This window comes from Miniopterus natalensis, chromosome 10 (assembly GCF_054644295.1).
Source record: "Miniopterus natalensis isolate mMinNat1 chromosome 10, mMinNat1.hap1, whole genome shotgun sequence".
Lineage (NCBI taxonomy): Eukaryota > Metazoa > Chordata > Mammalia > Chiroptera > Miniopteridae > Miniopterus > Miniopterus natalensis.
In genome coordinates, this window is record NC_142090.1 from 8,765,992 (window position 1) to 8,781,310 (window position 15,319).

Consider the following 15,319-nt stretch of genomic DNA (forward strand, 5'->3'; position numbering starts at 1 on the left):
GTCTCATCTCAGCCTATTGGTAGTGATGCTATCGGCTAGAAATGCCCGTGGGCGCTCGCCTGGGCCCTGAGAGCTGCACGGACATTTCTCCTGGAGCCAGTGTGGCTACACCGGCCTTTGTGGTTCTTAATGTGGCTGCAAGACACACCTCAGCAACCATCGGGGATCTCGGAAAAACCACGGTGCGTCACACCGAGAGGTCGGTATTGGTTTGCTGCTCATTTAAATTTCAATTCAGAAATGCCTTCTGACCCAGCAGCTAATTTGGTGTTTTAGAAAGAAATTGTAGGCCTCTCCCGCATTCTATGGGGGTAGTCAACTCAGCCCCAGCTAACAAAGTGAAATCCAGTTCAGTCTCCATCACGTGGCTCCTGACCGTTTGGCAAGAGGTATTTATGGTCTTTATGTCAAAAGGCTTTGCTCCCCAAACTGAAGCCCTGAGGTGTGACTATCAGGAAGCAAATGTTAAGGCATTCTGGCTTTTCCCCCCATTCTCCCAGGCCCCAGCTGTTTTAAAACTCTCCCAGGATCTTCCAAACATCCTCTCTCCCCTTCACTACCCTCTACGAGTGAGAAGCAAAATTCAGGAGAAACATAGTTGAAGGGTTTGGGGAGACAGACAAGGGACAGATGGACGAGCAAACCTTGTCCTCCCACCCCTGTGCCTTTCAGTCCAAGGCAAGATCAAAAAGGACAGCGGCGTCCCCCGTCCTGAGAGTCAGCCGCTGTGGCCACGGGTCTGAGTGGGGGATCGAGGACTCGCCGAAGGCCTACACTCGGGTCTGAAACGCTCCTTAGCAGACACTGGACCCACCACCTCTGGTTTTAGAGGTGGTCTCCGGTGGGTGCCATCGGCCTCGCGAGCACACTCAGCAAGTGCAGTGGGCCTTCTCACTCGGCGCCTGGGCCACGAGAACTGGACTGGAGTCCAGGGGCAGGCTGCTGAGGGCGCTGTCCCCGTGCAGCTGCAGGCTGTTGCGTGCGATCAGCTCCCTGGCCATGAGCACGAAGACCTCGTCTATGTTCTTGGACTCCTTGGCCGATGTCTCCAGAACGGCAAGGAGGCCATGCTTCTCGGCCAGCGTGCAGGCGTCCTCGAACAGAACGTGCCGTTTCTCCCACAGGTCGCATTTGTTGCCTGCGAGTGGGGGAAAAGCAAATATTGCATCGAGTAACTTAACCTGCTTTTTTTTTTAAAAAAAAGAACTTTAGCCCTGGCCAGTGTGGCTTGGTTGGTTGGGCGTTGTCCCGGTCAGGGCACAGTCTCTGGTTGTGGGCTTGATCCCCGGTAGGGTGCGTGCAGGAGGCGGCCGGTCGATGTTTCTCTCAAATCAGTAAAAACATTTAAAAATAACAGCTAGACAAGAATTTGCTCATCTAAGACAGGCCATGAAATGACACACCCTGTGGGCCAGGTGAATGGTACAAGTTGTTAGCGGTACAGGTGCACCATCCCTTACAGTTTTTATTCAGCCTGCTTTGTATGACTAGTCATGCATTTCGCTGCATAAATATGAACGCATTTGACCATGGGCGTGCGCCCAGCCCCTGCTGAGGGCGTTAGGTAGCAGCAGGCTCCCCACTAAGATCTGACAAGTTCTGGACTCAAATCTTTGGCCTTAAGCGTTTTCACTGAGAGACTATGAACCTGTAGCTATACAACAGTGTCAGTGAACAGTCTGCCTCCTCGGTGCTTCGAAGGAAAGGAAGAAATTTGGCTCTTTTTGGGGGTCAGTGTTTATTTTTATCACCCTGAACTCGGCCTCTAGAAGAAGTGTTCTTTATACCAGAAGTTAAATCACAGAAGTTTCGGATCCCAGAGGGGACCTTCAGAAGTGAGAGGAGAGAGGAGGCATCTCCTCCCCCAAAAGTCAAGCTGCCCTCCACGTGGAAGCTGCCTCCTGGCCTCACTAATCTCTTTTCTGGTTTCTGCCACGTGGGATGAGACACAGCCCCTCTGAAAAGAAGAGGGGACTGCAGCTGAGGGGCACTGACTTGGGCGACGGGCTGTGGAATCCGATGCGTCAGGAAGAGGCGAGCCCAGCCCAGGGCCTGGGATGACTTCGATTCTTGGGAGAAACGGATGAGTTCCAAAGCTGTGTGTTTTCAAATCTGTGCGTAAGATGGGGCTAGACCACGAATCAGAACATCAAAGGCTTAGGGGGAAAAATGGTTCGAAAATAACTCCTCTTTGGAGTCGTGATAGTAATAATAAGTGGGCTAGATGTGCCAATTCAGCCTTCTTCAGCCCATCCAAGGCCAGGCTTTGCACTCAGTGACTGCCGCCTGTATTCGGCATGCAGCGTCCCACTTTTAGGTTGACCAGTAGCCTGGGCCAGGCTTTGCCATGAGTGGGGGGCAATGGGATCCCCCTCCTGAGGACTGTGAGCTAGGGGATACCGAGACAATGAGAGGACTTGTGGGGGAGCAGGCCGGCCGGGGATGATGCTTTGAGAAACTCCATGGGGGTGTACAGGGGTGAGATGTGCAGGCCCATGCGATCCTGCATGTGAGAAGCAGCTCTGAGATACAGGAAACCGATGCTCAGTAGGGCAAGGGCCTGGTTCAGGGAGCTCAGCCCTGAGAGGACGACCCCACGCTCCTGCTCGGAGGGTGGCCTGGCCCCACGGTGGTTCCTGCTCTGGCTGGGGCTCGACTGCCGGCTTTTCCTAGGTCCCAGGCACTTGTGCCCTCACCACAGCCTCCCATTATTTGAGAAACATAACAAGATAGTTCCTTCAACCTAATGAAACTTCTAGAAACAAATCTTACGTCCATTAAGCATTTAAAATGTGTCAGGCACCCTGGCCGGTGTGGCTGGGTTGGTTGAGCTTCGTTCCATGCACCCAGAGGTCATGGGTTCAGTTCCCGGTCAGGGCACACGCCTGGGTTGCAGGCTCAACCCCCAGTAGGGGGCGTGCAGGAGGCAGCCAATCGATGTTTCTCTTTTTCCCTCTCCCTTCCTCTCTCTCTAAAAAATCAACAGCATTTTTTTAAAAAAAGAAGTCCTTCGAGGGTGTGTCAGTCACACTCACCTGAGTGGCTCCCCCAGGGACTAAGCCGTCTGACTGTGGCCCTCGGCCTCCGGGGTTTTCCCGCGTGGGCTCCACAGACGCGCAGCCCATCAGCTGGGGCGCCCAGGTCTCATTCTGAGAAACCCTAGGGTGGGGCCTGGAGATCTGCATTCGCAACAAGTTCACCCCTCTCTCGTTTTCAAGGGGATCTAACGGGAATTTGTGGGCCAGACGCTTTCTGAGGTCCCGTCCACCGCCGGCACTTTTACAATGTCCTGTCCCCCTGCCGCCAGCAACACCCGGAAAGCTGAGCGTCAGCAGAGGGGGCCAGGGAAGCAAAACACATACCGATCAGCATGATGACCAAGTTCGCGGCGCCGTATTTTTCTATCTCGTGAATCCAGTGAGGAACCGACTCGAAGGTGGACCTGCGGGTGAGGTCGTAGGCGACGATGGCCGCGTGGGCGCTGCGGTAGTAGCTCTGCGTGATGGTCCGGAAGCGCTCCTGGCCGGCGGTGTCCCACACCTGCATCTGGGGGGGCGGGGGGGCATCAGTTCCCACGCCCGGCGGGGCTGCTCACTGAGCTGTGTGCACAATGTCGCCCTTCTGGATACCCAGGCTCAGGAGGTCCGCGCTGGGCCCGCACATCTAGTTTTCCAGCTGCTCCCCAGGGGAATCTGGACGGGCTTCCAGGTTGGGGAGCTGCCACCTCGGGGATGCTTCAGCCGGAGAGGGGGACCTGATGTCCTGGGGTCTGGTGTTCTCCCTTTTCACCTCAGTCATCCCTTGGTCTGGATTTGGGGGTTTATCTCTTGAGCCTGCCCACTGGCGTTAGCACTGGAAAAGGAGGTCCCGTTGGCTGACCTGTTCTGACTGTTAAGGACTCCTCGGCTTTTATGTTCAGGAGTGTCCCCGTGATGGGACCTTCTAAACTACCGTCCCGAGCAATGGCACCGATATATGCACCCTCCCGCGGTGTCTGAGGGTACCTGTTTCTTCATATACTTACGCTACTCATAAAATTTATTTTTTAAGGCAAGTTGGCAAATGTACGCAAGGCTAGAGAGACTAGAGCAATGAACCCTCACATACCCATCGTCCCAGATTCAATCAGCATCAAGGTTTTCCCACTCTTGCTGCATCTAGCCCGTTCTATTGATTTCTTTCAGGTTTTATTTTATTTTATTTTATTTTATTTTATTTTATTTTATTTTATTTTATTTTATTTTATTTTATTTTATTTTATTTTATTTTTTAATCCTGACCCGAGGATATCTTTTCCATTGCTTTTCAGAGTGGAAGGGGGAGAGAGAGAGAAAGAAACATTGATGTGAGAAAAACACATCGATTGGTTCCCTCCCGAATGAGACTGAGCCTGCAACCGAGATACGTGCCCTTGGCTGGAATCTAACCCAGGCCCCTGAATCAGGGGGCTGATGCTCTAACCACTGAGCCAAACCAGCTAGGGCTGAGGTATTATTTTAAAGCAAATCCCAGAGTTCATGTCATTTCATCCCTACTAAAATGGATGTTTTCTTTCATAACCACAACACCATTACCACTGTTAACAAACTTCTTGATGACTCCTTGGTATCATTTAACACCCAGCCCATATGAAAATTTTCCTGATTGTCTCCAAAAAGCATCTTTTCACTGTTGTTTTTGTTTAATCAGGATCCCAAACGAGACCCACTTATTACATTTTCCCAACACTTTTTGATCTTTTCTAATCAAAGAAATTTTCTAATTAAAGAAATTATCCCTGCCTGGCCAGCGTGGCTCAGAGGTTGAGCATCGACCTAGGATCCAGGAGGTCTCGGTTCCATTCCCGGTCAGGGCACATGCTCGAGTTTTGGGCTCAATTCACAGTCAGGGGGCGTGCAGGAGGCAGCGGATCAATGACTCTCTCATCATTGATGTTTTTTTCTCTCTCTTTCCTTTCCTTTCTCTGAAATCAATAACATATATATTTTAAAAAATTAGCCCTTGGTCAAGTCCCATATATGTAAATATCTCCAATTTGTTATTCATCTTTTTACTTGGTTTATGATATTTTTGAGTATGTAGAAATTTTACTTTTATATAGTTTTATAAAAATATATAAATTTGACCTTGAGATAGTTAGATTGAGCAATATTTTCCCTTATGGCTTGTGGGTTTCTCATCTTTTTTGATTTTTTATATATTTTTAATTTTTATTGTTGATACTATTACAGATTCCTGGGTTTCTCCTTTTACCGAAAATGCCAATTTCCTCATTCCACAATGATAAAAGTGAATACACCTATGTTTTTTCCTGACACTTGTATGATTTCATGTGTTACATTTAAATCTTTTATTCCTCAGGCATGTGTTTCGGTGCCAACCACTCTGGCTAAATGAGGGGGAGCGAACCCTGCGCCCCTCTCACCTTCACTTTCTTGCCATCGATCTCAAGGGAGCGCACGGTGAAGTCCACCCCAATCGTGTTCTGCTGCGTCTCCGTGTAGACCCCGGATTTGAAATGTTGCACCACGCACGTCTTCCCCACATTGGAGTCCCCGATGAGGATGATCTTGAACAGATAGTCAAAGTTCTCATCTGCTGCCCTGGCTGAGCTGGAGAATTGCATGGCTCTGGCTACCTAGACTGGAGCTGGGAAGAAAAAGGGAATTCAGCATCTCTCTCTCTTTTTTTAAAAAAATATATTTTTTTGTTAATCTTCATCTAAGGATATTTTTTCCATTTTTTAGAGATTTTTAGAGAGAGTGGAAGGGGGGGAAAGGGAGAGGGAGGGAGAGGAGAGAGAGAGAAAGGTCAAGGTGAGAGAGATACATCGATTGGTTGCCTCCCGCAAGAGCCCTGACCAGGGCCAGGGATCAAATCTGCAACCCAGGTGCATGCCCTTGACCGGGAATCGAACCTGAGACCCTCTGGTGTGCAGGCTGATGCTCTAACTACTGAAAAACACCAGCCAAGGCTCAGCAAATCTTTAGTGAGCACTCACCAGGCTCCAGGCACTGTTCTAGGCACTTGGGGTCCAGGACAGAACAAGGCAGGGGGAGATCATTGCTTTCACAGCACTAATGTCCTCGTGGGAGAAGGGCACTCACTAACTACTGGTCAGGTACAAGGGAGCTGCCCCCACTAGCTCACACCTGCCTCGGGGGGGTCGATGTTACTTTAGGGGTGCCCTCAGCTGGGCCCCCTACAGAGTCAACACAGTCAGATGACAGCATTGGTGGAATCCCAGTCATTGAGACCAGGTGTCCCTGCTCCCTCGAGCGCCCACACAGCGGGAGGGTGGCAGAGGAGGTGCCCACAGGAGTGTTTTTCCTGCCACTGATCACTTGGAGGACATGCCTGGCTGCCATCCTATCTCCATTTCACTGGGGAGAGGACTTCCAACTACTGGGAGACCGAGTGTCCAGGCAACCAGCAACAAGGACCGACAAGCCTGGACATGGTCTTTTTCTTCTGCCTGGCACCTCATTTTTCTTGACCAGGAAATCAGGACTTTGAGAATATTCAAAACGAAAACTGTCGTGAGAAGGTATATGGCATACTTTAACCATAAGCTGGAAAAAAACGTAGTTTCTAAGTGACAGTGTCTCCCAAACTAACCGATTATATCAGAATTATCTGGGGAGATAATGAAAAATACATGTTTCCTCAGCCCCTCCCAGATCTGCTGAAGATATTTAAAAACACAAGCACAACATGCACACAGTCCCCAAGTGAGTCTGATGCTCAGCCAGGCTTGGGAAACGTTGATCACAATCACTCACCTGAAATTTTATTATTCTCGCCTTCGTGGGGTCTGCTGACTCCCCCCCCCATGCTTCAATATCCCCGATCGTGGGGAACTCACTACCTCCTGCAAAAATCCGTTCTGCGTGCGCAGCTCTAGCTTACGTGGGGCTGAAATCTACCTCCCCGCTTCCACCTGCTGACCCTCGCGCTCCGCCGCCCGGGCAGATTCCGATTCCACACGCCAGCCCATCAGATATTTGGAGCTCCAAGCATATCCGCTCCGGGCACATACCCCCAGGCCCTCGACTCTTCCTCTCAGGCTCTCGTGTTGTGTCTCCCCAGCAAGTGCCTCATAAAAACACACGAGACCCAACCCCACTTGATGATTAAATTTGATGTGTCACAAAGTGCTCCTGCCATATGATACCCTTCTTCATCCCCCCTCCCCTTTTTCTTTGGGTTTCTTCAAAGTCATAGAAAAGGACAAGTGTGTATCGTGACACGAATTAAAATGCACACAAATACCTGCAAAAACCCCCGTCCTCTCTTGGACGCTTCCGAAGTCACCTGCGGCTCAAGGGTCCAGCAGGCAAGAGACACGATCGAACCACTCGGCTTCTTCCCTCCTCCGACTTTTCAAATAAAGAAACCGTTCCGCTTCCCTGTCTTATCACTAGACCTTGAGCTGAAACCTTCCATCTATGCCTCCCCCCCCAGGAAGTCCTCAAGGCTTCCACAAAAGCTCCTTTAACCCCACCCGCACGCCCTGCGGGGAGGAAGCAGGGTCCGCGGGCGACAGTCCCATCCTGCATCCCGGGGCCCTGGCCTCCCCGCTCACCTGGCGCTCGCCCGTCCCGCTCCCTCGCCTCCGCCGGCAGGTAAGGTTTTCCTTCGCTCTTTGTTGTCCTTTTCGGCCCGCGGGGCCCCTTCTTCCTGCCGCCTCGCTGCGTGGTGGGAACTGTAGTTCTGTCCCCAGGTGTCCCGAGAAAGCGAAAGGAAAGGGAAGCCCTCCCACCGCCCCTGAGCCCGAGCTGAGCCGCCGTTGGGCGCCGAGCGCAGGTGAGGCGCTGGCCAGCGCACACGCGTCACCTGCAAAGCCCGGGAGCTCAGGCGACACCTCCCCAAGCACCCTGCTCCCTGCTTCCGCTCGCCTCCTCTTAGGCAGCCCCTGGCCCGGCCCCGATTTTTTCCCCCGATGGCCCGTTTGGCTGGGTGCGGGCTCGAGTGGAGAGAACACAGTTTAAAGGCTACAGATCTGGGGCTCGAGTCTTTCCGTTGCTTTGTAGATCACAATTACTCTTCTCGAGGAGCCACTAAGACAAAGGAGGGGATCCAGAGAGAAGATTGAAAAAACGAAAAGAACTTCGGCTCCGGACGGCAGGAAAGAGCTGGAAAAACACTTCTGTTTCTCCCCCTCGAGTAATCTACACAGAACAGAGGTTCAGTGCCAGGTCTGAGGAAACAGAGCTTATCAGCCGGTCCCTGAGCCGGCGGCAGAAACGTAAAGCGGCGCTGAATTCCTGTACTTTTCCCCCCTGCGGAGTGGGGACCCGCCACTGGCTCTCAGAGCACAGGGACTCGATTTCCTCCGTATGAAGGATGCAACGTTCGGCAGTTAAGCCGTACAGGTTCCCCACGCAAAACAGAAACATCCACTGATGAAATATTTAAATTGGTACAGTGTTTGCAAACTGTGGGCCGAGACCGATTCTTGAGTCATGAAGTCCGTTTTAGTGGGTTGCAACCAGCATTTTTCCAGAAAAGGGGAGCCGAGAATTTCAGAGGGTGTCTCACGTCGTAAGGCTCAGCATCCTTCCGTGAAATGTCTGGGTCCGTTGCAGACCCGCATGTGTAAAATGTATTTCTTCCCGAGGGTTGAGGTCGAGAAAGATTGAGAAGCACTGAAAGAGAGGGCAGCTTGTTCACCATCCAAGAACGTTTTTTTTTCTACGATTCCTCCAGATAACCTCTAAAATATGATTTATTTTACTCCAAATTCCGTGTACAGATCAGTTTTCTGGAACTGCCCTCTTGAGTAAGGTAAACCCGACGCCGGCAGGTAGAGCAAGAAAACAGAAGACACTGCCAAGTGCTGCTGCTGCAGACTGCCGCTGTGAGAGCCACGGTCACATGCCTGTGGCTAGGAAATGGCACGTAGGTCAAGATCCGCCACAAACATATGGGCAGGGGGCAGGAAACAGAACCCGCTAGATGTCGGTGTCAGGGAGGTTGGCCGTCAAATGTTTTCTTCTCCTGGTAATGGTTAGGGTTAAAGGGAAAAGAAGCCAGCCCACTCAGAGCCGGCACTTGGAGGACAGCCAGAGCAGACATCAAGCGGTAAAGTGTCCCGATGGTTATGGAAAGCAAGGAGAGATTCTGCCTCTCCCTACTCCCACCCTCTCCATCAACCTGACTCTAAGTGCGGAGTGTAGCTTGGCCTATGGGGAAGAAGATTCTGGGGGGTGGTGACCAGGTTATACACTTATTTTATAGACACACATATACACATACATACCTATTTCACGATATATGCGTTTTACCATTTTAAGTGTACCATTCAATGGCAGGAAATATATTCACATTTTTGTGCAATCACCACCACACCCATCTCCAGAGCTTTTTCAGTAACCCAACTGAAACTTTATATCCGTTAAACAGTAACTCCCATTCTCCCCTCTCCTCAGCCCCTGGTAACCACTATTCTACTTTTTGTTCCTATGAATTTTTTTTTTTTTTTTAACTCTCACCTGAGGATATTTTTTTCCATTGCTTTTTCAGAGAGAGTGGAAGGGAAAGAGAGAGAGAAGCATCGATTGGTTGCCTCCTTCACGAGCCCCACTGGGGCCAGGGAACGAGCCTGCAACAGGGGTGTGTGCCCTTGGCCGGAACTGAACCCGGGACGCTTCAGTCCATGGGCGGACGCTCTAACCACTGAGCCAAACCGGCCAGGGCAGTTCCTATGAATTTGATTCCAGAAGTGGAATCATACAATGTTTGTTTTTGTGCCTGGCTTATTTCACTTAGCATAATGTTTTCAAGGTTCATCCGTGCGGTAGCATGTATCAGAATTTCATTCCTTTTTAAAGTCTGAGTCATATCCTACTAAGTATTTTTTAAAATAAAAGTGAAACTTTGGGCTGATTTATTGTTGCTCACCCTGACATCCTGTTTCCCCAGCTACACCCCGAGGTGACTGGAAACAAAACTACTGCATTTCATCAATTCCCCTCCCTCCCTCCCTCTGTTTCAAAAGTTCCTTCTGTGTACTTTTCAAATACAGGTATATATTTATAATGGCTAAATAACCTGCGGTTAGTCTCACAGCTGAGGAATGTCTCCTCCAGGACCTGGCAATCATCTTTGAAATGCAAACACCCCGGGCGATAGTGTTCCCAACTCCCAGGTCCCGTGTGAGGGTAGGAGTCCAGTTTGTGGGCACTGGGCTCCGACCTGCAAAACTCTCTCTCGTCCCAAAGATCCGAGAAGTTTGTTTCTCCTCTGGATAAGCCAACCCAGGCGGTCTCCCCAGTCACGGTGATAAAGTTAGGATGGACTGTGTGTGACAAAACCTCCTGTCATTTGAGGACTCGTGATCGTCTTGAGAACAAGCTTGCTCGGGGTTGTACTGGCCGGGCCGTGTGGGCTTGTTGCTGCCGGCTTGGCTATGAAACGGGGAGATTCCTTCAGCCTCTGCAATCTTAGCGCGTGGCCTGTGCAATGCATCACACTCTGGATTAAAGCTCATTCAACAATGAAACTGTTTCCTAATCTACTACCTTTGTGGAGAGGTTGTCTGGGTTGGGAGGTTTTTTTGTTTTGTTTTGTTTTGTTTTTTAAATTGTATTTCCTCAACAGTTGAAAGCAGCCCAGGAAGACAGAGGACCCTTGTTCAAAGCCGAATGTTGTAAGGCCTTTAACTTCTGCTTGAGGCCGCCAGGATCTGGACATTCATTTGTTTATTTGGGTGGGTGGAGTGGGACGTAGAACCGCGAATGATACTGGTAGACTATGGGCAACTGTATTTAATTAAGCAACAATCTAAAACCTGTGCCCTCGTGTCATGTCAACAGTACATTTAGCAACACCTAGCCGTCTATAAAAACAAAGAGCTGAATAAAGCTTTGGGGGGGCGGATAAAAAAAGGGTGATGTATACATTATTTCTCCTCAGGTTTTATCTTGCATTTGCACCGCTTTTTCCCTCGCATTCCTGGACGGTGCACCCGCCCGTGCCTCCTTCCCCAGCCCAGCCCAGCAGCGGGGTGCACCGAGACCTCCGCGGCCGGTGCAAGCAGCCCGCCCCCCCATCCAGCGCCCCCGGCCCTCGCCGTCGGACTACAACTCCCAGCATGCCGCGGGCCCCGCGCGGGTCACGTGGGCGCCCGGAAACCCTCGCGGCCGCGCGGAGAGTGAGGTGGCGGCGGGGGCGGCCGGCGGGCAACGGGACGGAGCCGAGCGAGCAGAGCGGGCTGGCGGGAGAGCGGCGATTCCTGCGGGTCTCGGTGCGCGAGCCGCGGGCGCCGGGCGCCAGCCGGGAAGGGGCCGGAGCCGGCTTGGGACGGCGGGGTGGGGGGCGCCGCGCGCGAGGGCCGGCCCGAGGGGCTTCCAGGCGTCGGGGGCGAGGCGGCGGGCGGAGGTGGCGGCCGGTGGGTGTGGCGCCGCGGGCCGGGCGGCGGGCCTCGCGCTCCCTGCAGCCCGGGGCCTGGCTCCTGGGCCTCGGGGGCGGCGGGGGCGGCGGGCGGGCCCGGGAGGCCCCCGGGGCGAGGCGGCAGCCTGGGCGGCGAGGCCTCGTGTTTTTGCCCCAGGTGGAGGGAGCCTCGTGGGGCGGGTGTGCAGAGGCCACGGAGGGAGAAGGGTGTTGGCGGACTTACCTGGCTTTTTTTTTTTTTTTTTGGTAACGGGGGTCAGCCGGGGAACTTGGTCCAGTTACGTATCCGTCATTGTCTTGTTTGCAGACCGCGGTCCGTCCGCCCTCACGGTCGGCCCAGGACAATGGGAGCGCGGCCCCCAGGCCTTCTGGACTAGGAGACTGCGGGGGCGCCGCGGCCCCGCGCCGCACGAAGCGCTTCCCTAGGGAGAGGAGACCGTCCCGGGACCAGCCAAGCGCCTCCTTCGTCGCCGCCGCCTCTCCGCTGTCTCGGTGCTTGAATTTCTTTCCCATTCTTGGCTTGTACTGGGTGCTGGGCCCTGTGCTAGGAACTCTGTGCATTATCTCATTGGATCTTTAAGTGAGGCCTTTGAGGCCCAGAGAAGTGAATTCAGTGGAGGGTCTTGGAGTCCAGCTCGCACTTTATATGCCTTCCTGTGGGCCGTACGTGGCTGGCTTCAGATGACATCATGCTTCGGCTAATCCTCGGTTCCCGTCCGAAAACGACCCAGAAACAGCACTTTAAAATTAAAGTGGGTGCCGCTTCTCGTTGCTCTGTAGCTGTCCCGATCAAGTGTGTTACGGGTCTGTTTTCGTCCCACTTCATCAGGGAAGATGAAATGCCCCAGCAGTGCCCTTCCACTGGGGTGTGAGTCGCTTGTCCAGGAGATGGAAAGATTTTCACCCTGAAAACTTACTGCCTTTGGAGGGTGTTCAAAATGAGTAGGAAGAATGTGGTTTGGGGAACCCTGGAGTAAAATGAGGGAATTTTTCAGCTCAGTGCTAGGTTATTTTACATTTGCAGTAATGAAACAATTGGAGGAGAGAGGGAGGCTTGAGTTTTGAATAAAAGGATTTATGTGGTGTAGGTAGACGGCTTCAAATGAGAACGTGGGATTAAAAAGATTCTTGTATAAATTTCGAGTGCAGGGGTGTTAAATTACAGCACGCACAATACTGTCAGAACAGGTGAGCTCAGCGATGCGTGCAATACTTTTTCACCTGCCTCTTTGTGCGTTGAGTACACATAATCGTTGTACTTTGCAAACGTAAAAGCCGAAGTCTGGGAAGTAAAGTAGTTGCCCATCTAATGCTGTTTAATACGGTGCACTTTTTTCCATCCTGGATTTATATGTCTACATTTAAGGTGAAATATTTCTAATTACTGTGCTTTACCCAGTTTGGGATATTTTACATTTTAACATTTCCCTCCTGTGCAGCATACTCTAGGGGCTACAATCAGGTCTGGGCTTGAATATTTGCTTCATCTCTTGAGAGAAAGATTCTAAAAATCTGTTTTCTCGTCTGTAAGATGATGTGAGAAGTAAATGCAATAAAGCATCACAAGTACCTAGCGCAGTGCCTGGCGCTTTGAAAGCCTTCAGGGTTGGTCATCGGTCAAAGTCATTCATTCAGAACATCTTTACTCGTTCTGAATGTCCTCCTGGGGCATGGGGATATAGCTGTGGACAGATAAGGTCACTGTTTGTGTGGAGATTGTACATGAGCAATAAACAGGTAACAAGTCAGCCAGATAATTAGACTGGGATAAGTACTATAAAGGGAAAAAACAGATGAGAGGTAGTAACTGAGGGAGACCATTTTAAAGAGGGTGATCAGGGCAGGTCACTCTAGAAGATGACTTTTGAGGACAAGCCAGGGAGACAAAAGAGCAAGCTGTTTGCAAAGAACCAGGAGAGAAACATTTCAGGCTGCAAAACAGCAAATGCAAAGGCCCAAAGCAAGAAGGGGCCTGGTGGCCTCAGGGGCAAGAAAGGGAGTAGGTGTGGGGAGATGGGAGTGAGTGTAGAGGCACGGTGCTGGGGAGGGTGGGGAGCAAGGTGGGCAGGGGGTGGGGCGGGAACGTGCCACGCTTCACTGTACTGGCAAAGGATGGGGACCCACCCAGATGTCCCATAGACTGGAACGGGCAGACCCCCAGCCTCTGATAAGTGAAGGGAAAAATGGGGCAGGATGTGTGTGTCGTATGTCATCTGTGAGTGTGAAGGGCTCTGCTGGAATGTACAGACTGCAGAAGAACTGTGGCATAGCACAGGGTGACGAGAACAGGGAGCGAGATGTCACCATATATATCCCTTTGGTGCCTTTTGAACTTTCTACCTTATACATATAGGACCTATGAAAACTAATAAAATAATAATAATGAAAAAAGCCCAATCTCCCCTGTCATTGCTTGGCAGCCTCTTCCTTCATCCTTAGTCTCTGCCAGCCCCAGGTGTCAACTACTGCTCCATCCCTTAACCTTCCTGCTTGACTACAGAGGGCTGGAGTGCAGGCTTCGAAGGCCGTGGCAAAGAGTCTTGTGTGCTTTTTGTTTTGTTTTTTAAATATATCTTTATTGATTTCAGAGAGAGGAAGGGAGATGGGGAGAGAGAGATAGAAACATCAATGATGAGAGAGTCATCATTGATCGCTGCCCCCTGTGCGCTCCAGACTGGGGATCGATCCCGCAACCCGGGCACATGCCCTGTCCGGGAATTGAACCACAATCTGCTGGATCATAGGTTGATGCTCAGCCGCTTAGCCACACTGGCCAGGCCAGTCTTGTGTTTTTACCTGAGTCTCAGGGAACCATCAATGTGTGTTAAGCAGAGGAATGACAGCTGGTGCATTCCTGGAGGTATGTTTCTGGCTGATTTGTGGAGAATGATGGTGGTGGTTGGGTAGGTGTAGAAGTAATGAAACCCTGCAGGAGGCTGCGTGGTAGGCTTGGTGGGGGATATGGGCGGTTTATCTTAGTGCTGGCAGTGGAGATGGAGAGGAAAGGATGGATTTGGGATGTATTTTGGAGGTTATAGGGATGACTTAGTAAGGGGTTAAATGTGGAAGCTGAGAGAAAAGGAGAAATGAAAGGTAAGACCTACTTACCTTGGGCAACGTGGAGCAATGGTGACACCGTTTGCTGAGGTGGAGCGTGCTGCGGGAGGAGTCAGTCTGGAGGGGGCATGAAGACTTCTGTCTCAGATGCAGGGAGGGATATCAAGGTCGGTTGGCTGCACTGTTGGGAACCCTGGGGTGTCTCAGTTAGAGCTGTAGGTCTGGGAGTCATTCATTTACTGGCAGAAAGCCGTGGTACTCGGTAGAGGGAGAGTTGGAAGTGTAAAGAGAGAACTGTGAAATCACTTTCTTAGAGGCTGAGAAAGCAAAATAATTAGGGAAGTGTAGGCTCGCTGGGCAGTATTGCGTGCCCTTTGAGGTTTGTGGTTTTGAATCTAAAAAGTGAAACCAGCCGGAATGTGTGATTTTTTTTTTTTTCCTCTGACAAAGCTCAGCTGCTGGGGTGCAGGGAAGGACAGAGGCCAGCAAGGAAAAGAAAGTCCCGTAAGGGAGACAGTTCAGATTCTGAGTTGGTAAAGGAGGGAATGAGGGCAAGAGGAGGGTAACGACAGTGGAGAAAACGGTGAGGTGTCCGAATTGGGAACCTTGCTGGTGTAAATTGACTGTTAGGGTGGGCAGAATGAAACTAAGCAGTTTTCTGGGAGAGGATGTTTGCAACCCAGTTTGGGGAGGTGATGCAGTTACTGGTCATGACAGGGACTAGGTTGTGGCCATGGAGTGGGTTTTTATTGTGGGATGGATGAAGAGATTGGTGGTGAAGGGGACGGATGCAGTTGACTACCTGGATGTTGAAATGAGACACAGGCGGTGGTGGGGACGAAGAGCAAGGCAGGAGCTGTTTGCAGTG

The 15,319-nt window shown here is 51.4% G+C and overlaps 2 protein-coding genes across 3 annotated transcripts in view; one reads left to right on the forward strand and one right to left on the reverse strand.

Moving 5' to 3' along the window:
- Positions 1-194: 194 nt before the first annotated feature.
- On the reverse strand, positions 195-5,632 carry RAB19 (RAB19, member RAS oncogene family). The gene is made up of 3 exons (XM_016205076.2): positions 5,426-5,632; positions 3,363-3,546; positions 195-1,138 (listed from the first exon to the last, which is right to left on the reverse strand). The coding sequence occupies exons 1-3, from the start codon at positions 5,624-5,626 to the stop codon at positions 870-872; spliced, it is 654 nt and encodes a 217-aa protein (XP_016060562.2). The 5' UTR covers positions 5,627-5,632; the 3' UTR covers positions 195-869.
- A 5,527-nt stretch (positions 5,633-11,159) lies between these two features.
- SLC37A3 (solute carrier family 37 member 3) overlaps positions 11,160-15,319 on the forward strand; it is a 41,613-nt gene continuing 37,453 nt past the window's right edge. The window contains exons 1-2 of one of the 2 annotated variants that reach the window (XM_087820982.1): positions 11,160-11,248; positions 11,702-12,146. The gene's annotated coding sequence lies outside the window, so the exon portion shown is untranslated. The remainder of the gene's footprint in view (positions 11,249-11,701; positions 12,147-15,319) is intronic. The other variant, XM_087820981.1, reaches the window with a different exon arrangement.

Excerpts from the sequence above, each read along its gene's own strand:
- RAB19 (XM_016205076.2), bottom strand. The coding sequence starts at position 5,626 with ATGCAATTCTCCAGCTCAGCCAGGGCAGCAGATGAGAACTTTGACTAT. Across the intron at positions 3,547-5,425 it reads TCGATGGCAAGAAAGTGAAG|ATGCAGGTGTGGGACACCGC; the intron begins GTGAGAGGGGCG and ends CCGCCCCCCCAG. Across the intron at positions 1,139-3,362 it reads CTTGGTCATCATGCTGATCG|GCAACAAATGCGACCTGTGG; the intron begins GTATGTGTTTTG and ends CCCCACTCGCAG.